We start from the raw sequence: 13,570 nt of genomic DNA, 5'->3' as shown, positions 1-13,570 counted from the left end.
ATCCTATAAATAGAAAATTAATATTCTCCAAAAGGGATGAAAGCCCCAGGAGTTGATCAGTTGCTTGCTTTTCTGATCGCCTTCAGGGAACTGGAACTTTAAGTTTCAGGACTGCCAGGTTAGAGGTCCTTGGAAAGAAAGTCTTGATAAATCGTTGGGTGGCCCTAACCTCCCTGATCCCTGGCCCAAGCAATCTTCACCTTGGATTTTCTTCATGACTTTAAGATGGGAAATTTGAAGACACTTTTCTACCTGTAAGTTTTCTTCAGGCAAGACAAGAATTTAGTCCACAAGGTGCAAGGTGAACTTCTCTCACTCCTCCCTCCCGACCCCCCTCCTCATTCTTAAGCTTCTTCCATAAAACTAAAATTTTGAGACACATCAGCTCCCCCCCTCCCACAAAACGCTACCTTCGTAAATAAAGTGGTAGCGCATCGAGGGAACTCTGGGCGTCTGCATGGCTTTTCCCAGGGTCCCCCCTTTTAGGACTCTTGTCATTGATGAGGGTGATGTGGACTGGGGCGAATGCTGTTGCCGGTTTCTAGGACTGTCACTTTTCAAGGACTTGGAAGACTGCACCACTACCCCAAAACTCACTCTGTGGTATTTGAGTGCTTACTGTGTGCGGAGAACTTGAAAGAGTGCAGTACAGCAGAGTTGGTAGGCACGATCCCTGCCCTTGAGGAGCTTATTTTAGCCTAGTGAGGAATTTACAATCTAGTGAGGAGTTTACAATCTATAGCGCCTCATACTCTTTCATGCCCATGTCACCTTTGAGACGTCTAGTCACAGAGAAGAGAGGTAAAACTCTTGAATACCTATGGTGTTCACTTCTGTTTGCATCTCATCTTGAGCAAAGAAGAGTTTGTGTATCCAGAGTTCCTGATTGCTTGCGATAGTCATGGTTTTTCTTCATTTACCTCTCCCTGAGGGATTCTTTCCTCTGATTCTTTCCTCAGTTGTGATTAGACAGTGTTTGGATAGGCCACTTATTATATGAGAGCCCAGCATGATCAGTTTTACTTACCTTCCATGGTGGGAATCTCTGAGTAAAGAGGAAGTGGGGAGTTTGTTTTGAGGGACAAATAATCTCCAAGCTTTGTTGGTGGATTTGTTTTAAATTTAGTTCTATATTATTAAAGAAAGTGGGGGAAAAAATCCATACTTTAAGTCTCTCAAGTATTCAGAGACCGTTGTTAAGAGGAAACTAGCTTACCTATGACCCAAAAAAGCACCAGATATTCCTGGCCTAGCAGTAGGAGTTTATGTTGCTGGAAGGTTGTCACCCCTCATCTGCGTGTAACGTTGACCTTCTGCACCTTTGGAATAGTGAATGAAGACAGGTAGTCATAGGAATGTTTGCCTCAGCGTGGCTCAGTGGAAAGAGCACGGGTTTGGGAGTCAGAGTTCATGGGTTCTAATCCCTGCTCCTCCGCTTGTCAGCTTTGTGACTCTGGGTAAGTCACTTCACTTCTCTGTGCCTGTTACCTCATCTGTAAAATAGGGATTTAGACCGAGCCCCACGTGGGATAACCGGATTACCCTGTATCCTCCCCAGCGCTTAGAACAATGCTTGGCACATAGTAGGCACTTAACAAATACCATCATCATCATCATCATCATTTAGACTGCAGGAGATACCTTTGGCTGTGCCTACTTATTAAACCAAAAAAAAAAAAAAAACCAAACCTCAGGACCATACTAGCAATTTCCTTTTTGGCAGTAACTTAGGTGATTAAAGGGCCACCTCTTTCAGAAGATAAAGTGATAAGAAAGTACACTTGCAGTGCTACAAGTCTCCTTAGTAGACAGGTCCCTTCTCAAATTTGTCAGAAGAGTCAATCTGATAAAGTTGTTTCTTTTAATCAATTCCTTAGCAGTGCTAAGAACCTATAGCCAAGGGGTGGCATCAGCAACTCTGAAAGCAAAATCAGTAAGGGCCCATGAAACCTTCCCATTTACTTGACAACTGCAGGTTGTCCTCAAATCTTTGCTCACCATTAGCTCTTATTCTTCTGCATAATTTATTTCATTAAGGTAGTTGTTTTTTTCTGATAAAACTAGTTTTCTGGCTCTGCATTGTGGACCTGAAAGATGCTTACATGCACTGGCCATTCATCTAGGTTGCAAGTATATAAGGCCAGAAAAATGGGTAGTCCATCTCTTTCATGCAGGTGAATAGGAGGAAATGGATATTGACAAGGTCAGTGCTTCACCTGTCAGACTAGGTGGCAGCCCCTGTGAATTACTTCTGCCCCACCTGTTTGTGACACCCATTCATACGACTGCCTCTGCAAGTTTTCTTTATAGGCTACAGACCCGTGCCTGTCACTGCTTGCTAAAAGATGTCCAGAGACATCTGAGAAGCCTTTTGTTGGTGGTTTGTCTAAGATTGGGAAGGGCCATGCAAGAGCCTTCCCTGCCGTAGAGTTGGAAATACTTGCTGCTCTCTATATAAATGGAAGCTTATGCAACGGACTGTATAGACCAAGCAATGTAGTTGATTTGAGAACACAAAGGAAACCCATATTTTCTGAATTAAGAACATTCAGGGACAGGATCAGGCAAATATTGCCTCGTAAAACTGGTAACTGCACTTTTTAAAATCAGGTCATTGTGCCTAAAGGGGTTGCAAATTTGCCAGAGGACTATTGACTGTGAAGTCTGGCTGATGGCAATTTATATTCTTGGACAGGATGAAAGACTCTTTCTTGGACTCAGAGTGGACACTTTGGAAATAATCAACTTTGTTTCAAAGGTGGTATTTCACTGAAGGTAGATTTCTTCATTTATTGAGATCAAGCACTTAATACAGTGCTCAGCACCCTGTAAGCCTTCAAATAACCACACAAACTTTCCTATAAATAGAACCATTAGAAAAAGCCTTACCTACAAATGCTCTCTCTTTCACTTTGGAGCAGACAGATATTATAACAACAGGGAATATGCGTAGGCTTTTAACATGTATCCCCTAGCATCCAGTACGGTGCTCTGCATCATGATTGCATAAGAACGGTGATGATTGCTCAGGATTTTGAGTAATCTATTACTTAAGATATTGGAAAAGGCTACAGAAGGAAATAGGTAAGATGGCCTTGATTACTCCATTTTGGCTAATCTCTGTGGCTTCCTGGAATCCCAGAACAATTTAGTCAGCATCCCAAAGTGCCACCTCCTACCCTCAGCTGAGTTTTTCACCTCAGCCTAGTGATGTTTCTTCTCAGTGACTCTTGAGAGCTTTGGGGTGAGTAAGTATGTGATCATGTCTCAACAGTTAGTGGACAGCTTAAAGGTCTTCTGTTAGAAGGATCTATAAATGTAAACCATCCTTCCACCTGGTATTGTCTGGCCTCCCTCCATCTAGCTATGTACACAAACTGTCCTGTGGTATTTCTTGGATTTGAACTACCCTGGCCTTCAAGTTGATAAACATTCATGGAGCCATGATTTCAATTTTTCATCTATCAGAAGAGCAAATTCAGAAGTTAGTTGTGAGAAGGACTTGGTAAGCTTCAGTCAGCCTGTAACAACTTTGAAGTACAAGGAGTATTGATATTAGTCATCAGCTAACATGGCCCTTTGAACCACCAGGTGAGTGTTGCATGTGATATTGTTTTTAATGGTTTTTTAGACCAGTTATCTAACATGGGAAGATGGCTATGCTAATGACTGATCCATCTTTTATTAGGGCTTTCAAAGAGAAATATAGTCTTCATTGTATTCTAAATTTCTTCTAGGGGTTGCAGTACAGTTCTCAGTTAATTAGGGTGGAATACTTCCTACGCTTTTCAGAAATTGTATGTCTTCCTGGAGGGTGAAAAATTCAAAGCTCTCAGTGTTGAAGGCTGTTTTGTTATTGTCGAAACTGTGCCGTCCACATATGATTCACACCACTGAATGCTGGTACTCTTACACTACACCTGTTCCCAGTAGGGTCTTCCCTCCCACCTCAGTAGAAGAATAATATGTAATTTACTCCAGGTGATAAACTGGCCTGACCATCTGGCGAGAGATGAAGTTGTTACTTATAGGTGTGCATCATCCTTCCACCTTTCTTTTATGAAGCATTTGAGCCAGGGTTTTTATTTAATGTCATTCTGAAGTGATCTCTGGTTTTTGTCATCTCAGAGTGTAAGGGATATCCCTCATTATCTGAGACTGAGAAGAGGGCTGCTTAGGCTAGAGAAACCTTATAGTGTTGGGACCCACCAGCACCCTGGAACAATCAGGTGGGCCCTGAAATTCTTAAGTTTCAGATCTCTGAAGGTGATCAGTAGATCGATCACACATATTGGCATGTAGCAGGGTATACAGAGCAACAGAGAACTAGGGTTACAGGTAAATAACTCTCCTTTCAGATGTGTTAAAACTTAGTTTACCATTTTGGTGCCTGAATGAGAATCAGTGCCCTCAGTACATGACATACAGCAAAGAAATATTTGCAGTAGAAGGCATATTAGATTTTTTTTTCACATTTTCAATCAACCTGGACAGGGGTATAAGGAGAACATCTTAATATCTTTCATTTGATGGTAATCATTTGGCCGCCCATCAGACCAAATACTTGGCTGGATGGCAACCGAAAATGGCCTCTTCTTAAGTGCTGAACATCAGTGTATAGACTTTTTGTCTGAAACTGTCCATCAGAGCCCAGGGATTATTTTGGCCAAAACTCTTTAGCTTTGCTCTCTCCATCTCTGACCTATACCCAACGCTTTGGCCCTGGATCATGTTCCTGAATCAAGGCTCAGGAAGCTTTCAGGCTTAGGAAGCACTTAGGCAGAACAGCCAAATGTAAATCTCCTTCGTTCTAAGTGGAAGTCAACTGTCCAAGGGGTGAGGCATATGGCATTTTCTTCCACCTGCAAAAAATCTGTTCTGCTGCTGTGCAGAAAGGTATCTCCCACCATGCGTACCGTCAGGTTAGAAAAATTGTATATCTTGTATTTATATTTAATTGTATATCATGTATTTCAAAACTAATGTTCAAAGCCACGGCAATGATCCCATTCAACTGGGAATAGTAGATCCTTGATTGTCTCCATGACTGTTTGTACAGCTGCCACCTCCTTCATTAGCCACAGTTACCCCACCTGTCAGATCTCAGGGCTGTTTTTGATTCTCCTTCCCCTTTATCTTCCTTCTCAATGCAGCCAAATATGGCTTCAAATTAGCCACTGCTGGAGTGCAAGTACGTGACAGAATTTTTTTAGGGTGAAGAATAAGGTAGGAAGCACCATGGTCTAGCAGATAAAGCATGGGCCTGGTGTCAAGACTTGGATTCTGATCCTGGCTCCACCACTTGTCTGCTTTGTGACCTTGAGCAAGTCACTTAACTTCTCTATGCCTCAGTTTCTTCAGTTGTAAAAATGGGGATTCGATTCCCTGTTCTCTCTCCCACTTAGGTTGTGATCCCCATGTGGGACAGGGATTGTGCCTGACCTGATTGATTTAAATCTACCCCAGCATTTAGAATAATGCTTGACACGTTGTAAGTGCTTAAAAAATACCATTTATAAAAAAATGGGGGACAGCTCCAACCCACTGGAACAAGAGACTACCTGGACATGATTTTAGCAAGAGGAGAAGTAATGATCCAGTTTTAAAATTGTCAGTTGTCACCTCCGTTAGCGTCGATGATCGATAATTTCCTGAAATGTTGCCTTTCCTTAAGATGCAGACAAAAAATGGATAATATATAGATTTCTTAGCCTTCCCCAGGGATTTGTGAAAGGAACAAATCTGTGCCAGAGATTTACTTTGATTCCATTTGTGATCAAATACCTAAAATTAACACAACTGTGAAGGATTAGATCCTAATAATGTGTAAACATTATGCAGCCTCCTGAAGACTTTGCTATTGCTGTGACTAGGCCAAAATTTATTCCCAGAGCTTTCCATTGTTTGATTACAACTCCTGCTTCCCTCATCGTCTCTCACTTCTCCTCTTGGTTTGCTAGTATCCCGCAACTCAGCTGTTTCTAGTAAGTTTAAACCTTTGGAAATCATCTGGGATGGGCAGGATAGAAATTTAGTGAAGATCAGTGTACTTGCTTCTCACTGTAGCTTTCCACTACAGTGGTAGGATATACTGGCACGGAAAACCAATACAAACTATGGTTATCACTAAATGCACAGCATGCCTTTACAACGTCCCCAAACACTATCTCATTTCTTGTGTAATGACAAAGCCGTGATTTAGAAATAGAGGTCAAGTTATACTGTATTAAAATGGGTTAGGGCACATTAAGAAATTAGGTAGGCGCACCAGGACTCAGCAGGTAAATGTCAATGTCGGGAACAAGATGTTTATGAGCTCATAGATCCACTGCTAGGTAGAGAATGATTCTAAAATGTGTCCACCTCTAAAATAGAAAAACTCTAAAGGAATTTGCAGATTTTGAAAAAAAGCATCCGTGGTCTGTTTATCCCCATGTTCTCCCCTTTCTTTGTTTCGCCCCCCTCTCTTAGCCATTCTTTTGGCATTTGTGCCATGAGGAATAAAACACTTCTTCTGTTGAAAAATCAGTCAATTATGATTACTTTTGCAGATCTGGATTTTTCAGAGGATTTGCCTGGTGTGCCTGAAAATGTAAAGAAGTCCACAAATAAACAAGGAGATAAATCAAAGGAAAATACCAGGAAGATATTTAGTGGGCCCAAACGGGTATGTATTGCTGACAATGAACTAGAACTTTTTGTTACTGGGAACCTAGCAATGAATATGTAAGCGTTTTAAAATGGTATAATGTATATATGTCACAAATGCAAATAGCTTTATATATATTTTATCTTCATACGAATTTATCAATATAAATTCACATTTTTTTCTTGATCAGTAACAATTTGGTTAGCACTTCTAGTTCTATAATGCTGGGTTTATGTTCTTGCAGAACCCCAACTCACAGTGTAGCACTTGATGCCTGGCACCTTGGCATTCTTGGCACCTTAGCACCCCGGCGAACAGGCACTTTCTGTTGGAAAATATTCCCTAATTCTGTAACAGTATTTCATTCAAAATGTGTGGGGAACACCTGTGCTCTGGCAGAACCGCCTTGGGAGGCAACGAGACCTAGTGGAAAGAGCGTGGTCCTGGGGGTCACAGGACCTTAGTCCTAATCCCAACTCTGCCGTTTGTCTGCTATGTGACCGTGATGGGAGTCCCTTAACTTCTCCGTGCCATAGTTTCCTCATCTGTAAATCACAGTTTCAGTAATAATAATAATGGCATTTGTTAAGTACCCATTCTCTCTTCCCCTTCTACTGTGTCCCCATGTTGGACATAGATTGTGCTCATTGCTTAGTTCAGTCCTTAACAGTATTTTTTTTTATTTTTAAGTGCTTAAAAATACAAAAATTACTATTACTACACATTTAGAATCTCTGATCCAGAGCTGCTGGTGATAGAGGGTCATTCATTCAGTTGTATTGAGCACTTTCTGTGTGCAGAGCACTGTACTGAGTGCTTGGGAAAGTACAAAACAACAACAGTGACATTGTTTGGTCCTGTGTATTAGTACTATGTGGCATTTAGGGTGTCAATCTGGACTCCACTTTGGGAATGTAAAGGATCCTCTCTCTGCTAACAGCGGGATGTCTGAGTTGTTTCTTGTTCTTAAGTGGGATTCAGGAAGATCAGAGAGGGCACACAGATCCCCTGCTGCCTTCCCGTTACTTGAGAGGCAATGTGGCCCTAGTGGGCACTGCCTAGTGGTTAGAACTCGGGCCTGGGAACCAGAAGGACTTGGGTTCTAATTCTGCTGAGTGACTTTGGTCAAGTCACTGAACTTCTCTCTGTCTCAGTTCCTTCATCAGTAAAATGAAGATTAAGACTGTAAGCCCCATGTTTGGACACGGACGTTGTCCAACCTGACTAGCTTGTCTCTATCTACCCCAGCTCTTAGTGCAGTGTCTGGTACATACTAAGTGCTTAACAAATGCCATAAAAAATATTTGAGAATTCGAGGTAGCTGATCCAAAATTTTGCAAACCTGATTTTGCCATTACACAACTATCATATTTTTGATGTAGGTTGCAAGAAATTTACTCCTTGTCAGGTTGCTTCATTAGGCTGAATTTCAGTCGCATTTCACCCACCATATTCGGAGTTTCTTTATAAAGTGCAAACATGAGATAAAAATGAGGGGAAAAGAGAACAGGTGGGGCAAGGGAGAAAATGATATAGATGCAAAGAAAAATAAAATTATGGTGGAAAGAAGAAATGTAAATATTTTTTAAAATGTTATCCTCAATAGTCAATAATTCCTGTATTTTTAACCAGAAGAGGGAATCTGGAAAAAGTACCCAATACATTTTGTTTCCCTCCAGGACTTTGATGCTGTTGATGCCTGTCTACTTGTTTTGTTGTCTGTCTCCCCCTCCTAGTCTGTGAGCCCGTTGTTGGGTAGGGGTTGTGTCTATCTGTTGCCGAATTGTACTTTCCAAGCTCTTAGTACAGTGCTTTGCACACATTAAGCACTCAATAAATACAACTGAATGAATGAAAGAGGCACCCACTGAATCTAGAACGTGGGAGGTTAAGTTCTGACAAAAGGAGGTACTCCATTTCATAAACACATATAATTTATTTGAGAAGTTAGTCACGTCTGGCTTCCTTTCACATAAGAAACTTCGGAATATCTAAATTTGACCCTCCATTGAGTTGTTTTCCTCAGAGGACAGTTATCTAGGCCAAGAGTGCCTTGCAAAACACAAGATGTCCTAGAAAAAGCTTTTGAGCTCTTGTTATGTAGTATGCATTAAAAGTTGCAATTATCACTGCAGTGAAGATTTCAGAGTGTTTGTGTTTTCACTCTGATAAACTACTACAAAGAGTCTCCATGAATGAAATCCCCCAAGCATATTACTCCTTTCTCCAAAAGATCCTGAGTAGTGAAAGTCATCTTGAACATAAGCATTTTCTAGAAACAGAATAAAGTTGCAGCTAAGTCGAAATGCACTTATAATTAGGCACATTTGAAACAAATTCTGTAACATTTAAAAACTTCTATGCATATATCCTGCCTTCATCTTCCCCTCTGTAAAATCAGAACCCTGACCCTCCCCTTTCACTTATTTCTTTCCTATTGTCATATACCACCTCTGGTCTATCCCTTGACGCTCTGGTTGTGTTGAACATTGAGGAAAATGCCAAAATTGTAGTAGAGGCACTTGGAAGCAGTGTGGTTCAGTGGAAAGAGCCCAGGCTTGGGAATCAGAGGTCAGGGGCTCAAATCCCGGCTCCACCAATTGTCAGCTGTGTGACTTTGGGCAAGTGACTTCACTTCTCTGGGCCTCAGTTACCTCATCTGTAAAATGGGGATTAAGACTGTGAGCCCCCCGTGGGACAACCTGATCACCTTGTAACCTCCCCAGCGCTTAGGACAGTGCTTTGCACATAGTAAGCACTTAATAAATGCCATTTTAAAAAGAAACCCTAAGGTCTTGTGTTCCTGTTTCTCTGTTGTCCCTGGTGCCATCTAAGCCTGGAGGTAGGATGGGATTGCTGTGCCTTCCATCCATGCAGTTTAAATCTAATGGATGTATAAATGATTAGTGATAACTGGGGGAAAAAGTGGGTGGAAGAGACACATAGTTCTAACCTAAGCCTAAATGTTTGTCTGAGAAGTTTCTATTGACTCGGAAACTGTTAACTTGAAACTTCAAGATGAGTTGAATGGAACTAATAATAATCATGATATTAAGTGTTTAGAAACAGATTGTGAGTTGTCTATATCTGCTATCTCAAGTTCCTCTCCTCCAATTCTGTCCTTGGCTTCCATCCCCTTCACACCACTGAAACTGCCCTCTCAAAGATCACAAATGATTTCCTTTTTGTCAAATCCAGTGGCCTCTTCCATCTTAATCCTCCTCGACCTCTCAGCTGCTTTTGACACTATTGACCACCCCCTTCTCCCGGAAACATGATCCAACCTCGGCTTCACTGACACTGTCCTCTCCTGGTTCTCTTCCTATCTCTTTGGCTGCTCATTCTCAATTTCTTTTGAGGGCTCCTCTTCTGCCTTCCATCCTTCAGCTGTGGGTGTCCCTCAAGGTTCATTTCTGGGTCACCTTCTATTCTCCATGTACATCCACTCCCTTGGAGAACTCATTCACTCCCATGGCTTCAACTACCGCGTCTGTGGATGATTCCCAAAACTACATCTCCAGTCCTGACCTTTCTCCCCTTTCTGCAGTTTTACATCTCCTTGTGCTTTCAAGACATCTCTACTTGGATGTCCTGCCACCACCTCAAACTTAATATGTCCAAAACAGAACTCGTTATCTTCCCACTCAAGCCCTGTCTTCCCACTGACTTTCCCATCACTTTAGATAACACTACCATCCTTCCTGTCTCACAAGCCCATAATCTTGGTGCTATCCTTGACCCTTCTCTCTCATTCAACCCACATGTTCAAGCTATCACTAAATCTTGTCGGTTCAACCGTCACAACATCACTAATATCCAGCCTTCCCTCTCCATCCAAACTGCTACCCTGTTAATGCAAGCACTTATCCTATCCTTCCTGGATTGCTGTATCAGCCTTCTTGCTGACCTCCTTTCCTCCTGTCTCTCCCTACTCCAATCCATAGTTCACTCTGCTGCCTGGATCATTTTTCTACAGCAACGTTCAGTCCATGTTCCCCACTCCTCAAGAACCTCCAGTGGTTGCCCATTCACCTCTTCCTCAAACAGAAACTCCTCACTATCGGCTTTAAAGCCTCAATCACCTTGCCCCCTTCTACCTCACCTCTCTACTCTCTTACTACAACCGAGCCCTCACACTTCACTCCTCTAATACCAACCTACTCACTGTATCTCGATCTCATCTATCTTGCTACCGACCTTTCGCCCACATACTGCCTCGGGCCTGGAACACCCTCCCTTATATCCGTCAATTACTCTGCCCACCTTTAAAGCCTTACTGAATGCACACCTCCTCCAAGAGGCTTTCCCTGACTAAGTCTCCATTTCTTCTTTTCCCACTCCCTTGTGTCGCCCAACTTGCTCCCTGCATTCACCACTCTGTCCCTCCAGCCCCACAGCACTTCTGTACATATCCATAATTTATTTATATTACTGTCTGTCTCCCCCTCTAGAATGTAAGCTCATTTTGGGCAGGGAATGTGTGTTACATTGTTGTGTTGTACTCTCCTCTAAGTGCTTAGTACAATCAATGCCCTGCATACAGTAAACGCTCAATATGTATGATTGTATTTGATACATCAAATGTCTCTGCCGTAAGCTACCTTTCAGTTTTCAGTAGATGCTAAATTGTCTAAGGCTTTGCTTTATTTATTGCATTCTTAAAATGTTTCCTCCATTCCCCGTGTTGTCAGTTTTAACCCAATTTCAGCTCATCATTCAGTAGTGATTTGGGTTTCCTACGGTCATCCGTCCTCCACACAAGTTTCACTTAATGAAGCTGTGCTGAGGTGAGCAAAGCTTCAAAGCTAGGAGACTTGACTTCATTACAGGACTTGGTTTGTAATCCTGTCTTGCCACCTGACACTGAGGATAATCTGTGATGCTCAAGAAATCATGTGGTGTTGGGGGTTAAAAATAATAGTATTTATGGTATTTGTTAAGCACTTATTACTTACCAAGCGCTGTTCCTAAGGATTGGTGATACAGCCCCTATATAATCTTCAAGATGGTTAGACAGCACAACCGCACTATATACTTTCAGTTTGGTGGGCTACCCTATCATCATCAATCGTATTTATTGAGTGCTTACTGTGTGCAGAGCACTGTACTAAGCGCTTGGGAAGTACAAGTTGGCAACATATACAGTCCCTACCCAACAATGGGCTCACAGTCTACCCTATCCCCACACCATGCCCTGACAGACTCTCAGATGTTGTCCTGGCCCTCACAGTTTAATTTTCTATTATCTTGCCAGCACTGATGGTAGGTCAATGTGCTGCTTCGGTAACAGATTTAATTCCATGTTGTCAAGGAGGATCTTTGGTTTAAGAGTGAGATTTCCTTTTTGCAGGTTTACTCAGTGATCTTCAGACTTAGTTTGTAGCACCTGGCCGGTTTTGCAGTGTGGTTTATTATCACTTACATTTTGTACTGGGTGTGTGCCTCTGGGGAATATTCATCCACACATAGCAAGCCTTGAATATCAGAGTTGGTGATTCCGGTAGTCTGATGAGTTGGGAGAGCTTCTTGGAAGTGTGGAAATGAATTCCAGCACCTGTGTCCAGGTTTCTTATTGCATCCTCCACCATGGTTGGATAGAACAAATTGAACAGAATTGGGTGTACTGTGCATTTCTGCCATTTCCTAGTGTTCTTGGGGACTAGAACAGAGAGGGCCTCCAAGGGCTTGTAAAATCACTCATGCTGTCATTCAGCGGTCCCAGAATCTTGTTGAAGGTTAGTGAAGGTTGTTAAATATCTCGGATTCATGGAGACTATCATATCATTTTTAAAGGGATTTCACAAGGACAGATAAGTTGACGGTCATGTATTAATTAACCACGGTGTGCTTAGTACAGTGCTCTGCACACAGTAAGCGCTCAATAAATATGATTGATGATGATGACCCTGCATCTCTGTTCTTGGAGACCATGTAGAAGTCAGTGTCCCACCCCATGAAGACCATTCAGCCTCAGGGGGGAATTAATCATGTTTCTTGAGCTCCTACTGTGTGCAGAGCATTCCCTGCCCTCAAGGAATGTAAAATACAGTGGAGAAGACGGACACAAAATAAATTACAGGTAGGAAGAAGAGATTGGGAAGAGGGATAGTGGGACAATTACAGCGGGAAGCAATTGGGAAGCAGCTTTGCATAGTGGATAGAGCACTGGTCTGGTAGTAAGAAGGACCTAGGTTCTAATCCCGGCTCTGTCACTTAACTTCTCTGGGCCTCTGTTACCTCATCTGTGAAATGGGGATTAAGACTCTGAGTCCCATGTAGGACAGGGACATTTGCTTGTATCCACCCTGAGCTTAGTACAGTGCCTGGCACTTAGTAAGCACTTAACAAATTCCTCAGTTATGATTATTAATTCCATGGGCCTGAGAGTCAGAGAACTTGGGTCCTAATCCCGTCTCTACCACTTGCCTGCTCTGTGACCCTGGGCAAGTCACTTAACTTCTGAGCTTCAGTTTTCTCATCCGTCAAATGGGGATTCAATACCTGCCCTCCATCCTTAGATTGTGAGCCCCTTGTGGGACAGGCACTGTGTCTGACTTGATTAGCCCCAGTGCTTAGTACACATAGTAAGGTCTTAACAAAAAGTTACAACTATTAATAATCATTTTATAATATATAATAACAAATAGTTGAATATGTAAGACGATAGGTACAGAAGTGCCACAGGTGGGTAGTGAGTGCCGAAGTGGAGATGGTGATTGGGAGGCTATGATCTGGAAAGAAGAAGAATTATTAGGGAAGACCTGGAAGAGATAGTATTTTAAATGATTTTGAAGAACGGGGGAGCTGTGGTATGGCAGTTTTGAAGCAGGAGGGAGTTCCAGGCAGAAGGATGGGTGTGAGCAAGGGGTTGATGGTGGGAGAGTTGGGAATGAGGTACAGCGAGTAAATTAGTGTGGGAGG

At 42.3% G+C, this 13,570-nt stretch overlaps 1 protein-coding gene across 1 annotated transcript in view; it reads left to right on the top strand.

Moving 5' to 3' along the window:
* Positions 1-13,570, top strand: part of WAPL (WAPL cohesin release factor) — a 111,286-nt gene that overhangs the window by 36,977 nt on the left and 60,739 nt on the right. The window contains exon 4 of the mRNA XM_038743572.1: positions 6,552-6,667. Coding sequence (XP_038599500.1) covers positions 6,552-6,667 — 116 coding nt within the window. The remainder of the gene's footprint in view (positions 1-6,551; positions 6,668-13,570) is intronic.

This window comes from Tachyglossus aculeatus, chromosome 3 (assembly GCF_015852505.1).
Source record: "Tachyglossus aculeatus isolate mTacAcu1 chromosome 3, mTacAcu1.pri, whole genome shotgun sequence".
In the NCBI taxonomy this organism is placed as follows: domain Eukaryota; kingdom Metazoa; phylum Chordata; class Mammalia; order Monotremata; family Tachyglossidae; genus Tachyglossus; species Tachyglossus aculeatus.
The sequence above is the reverse complement of the archived record's forward strand: the minus strand, read 5'-3'. Positions and strand labels throughout refer to the sequence as shown.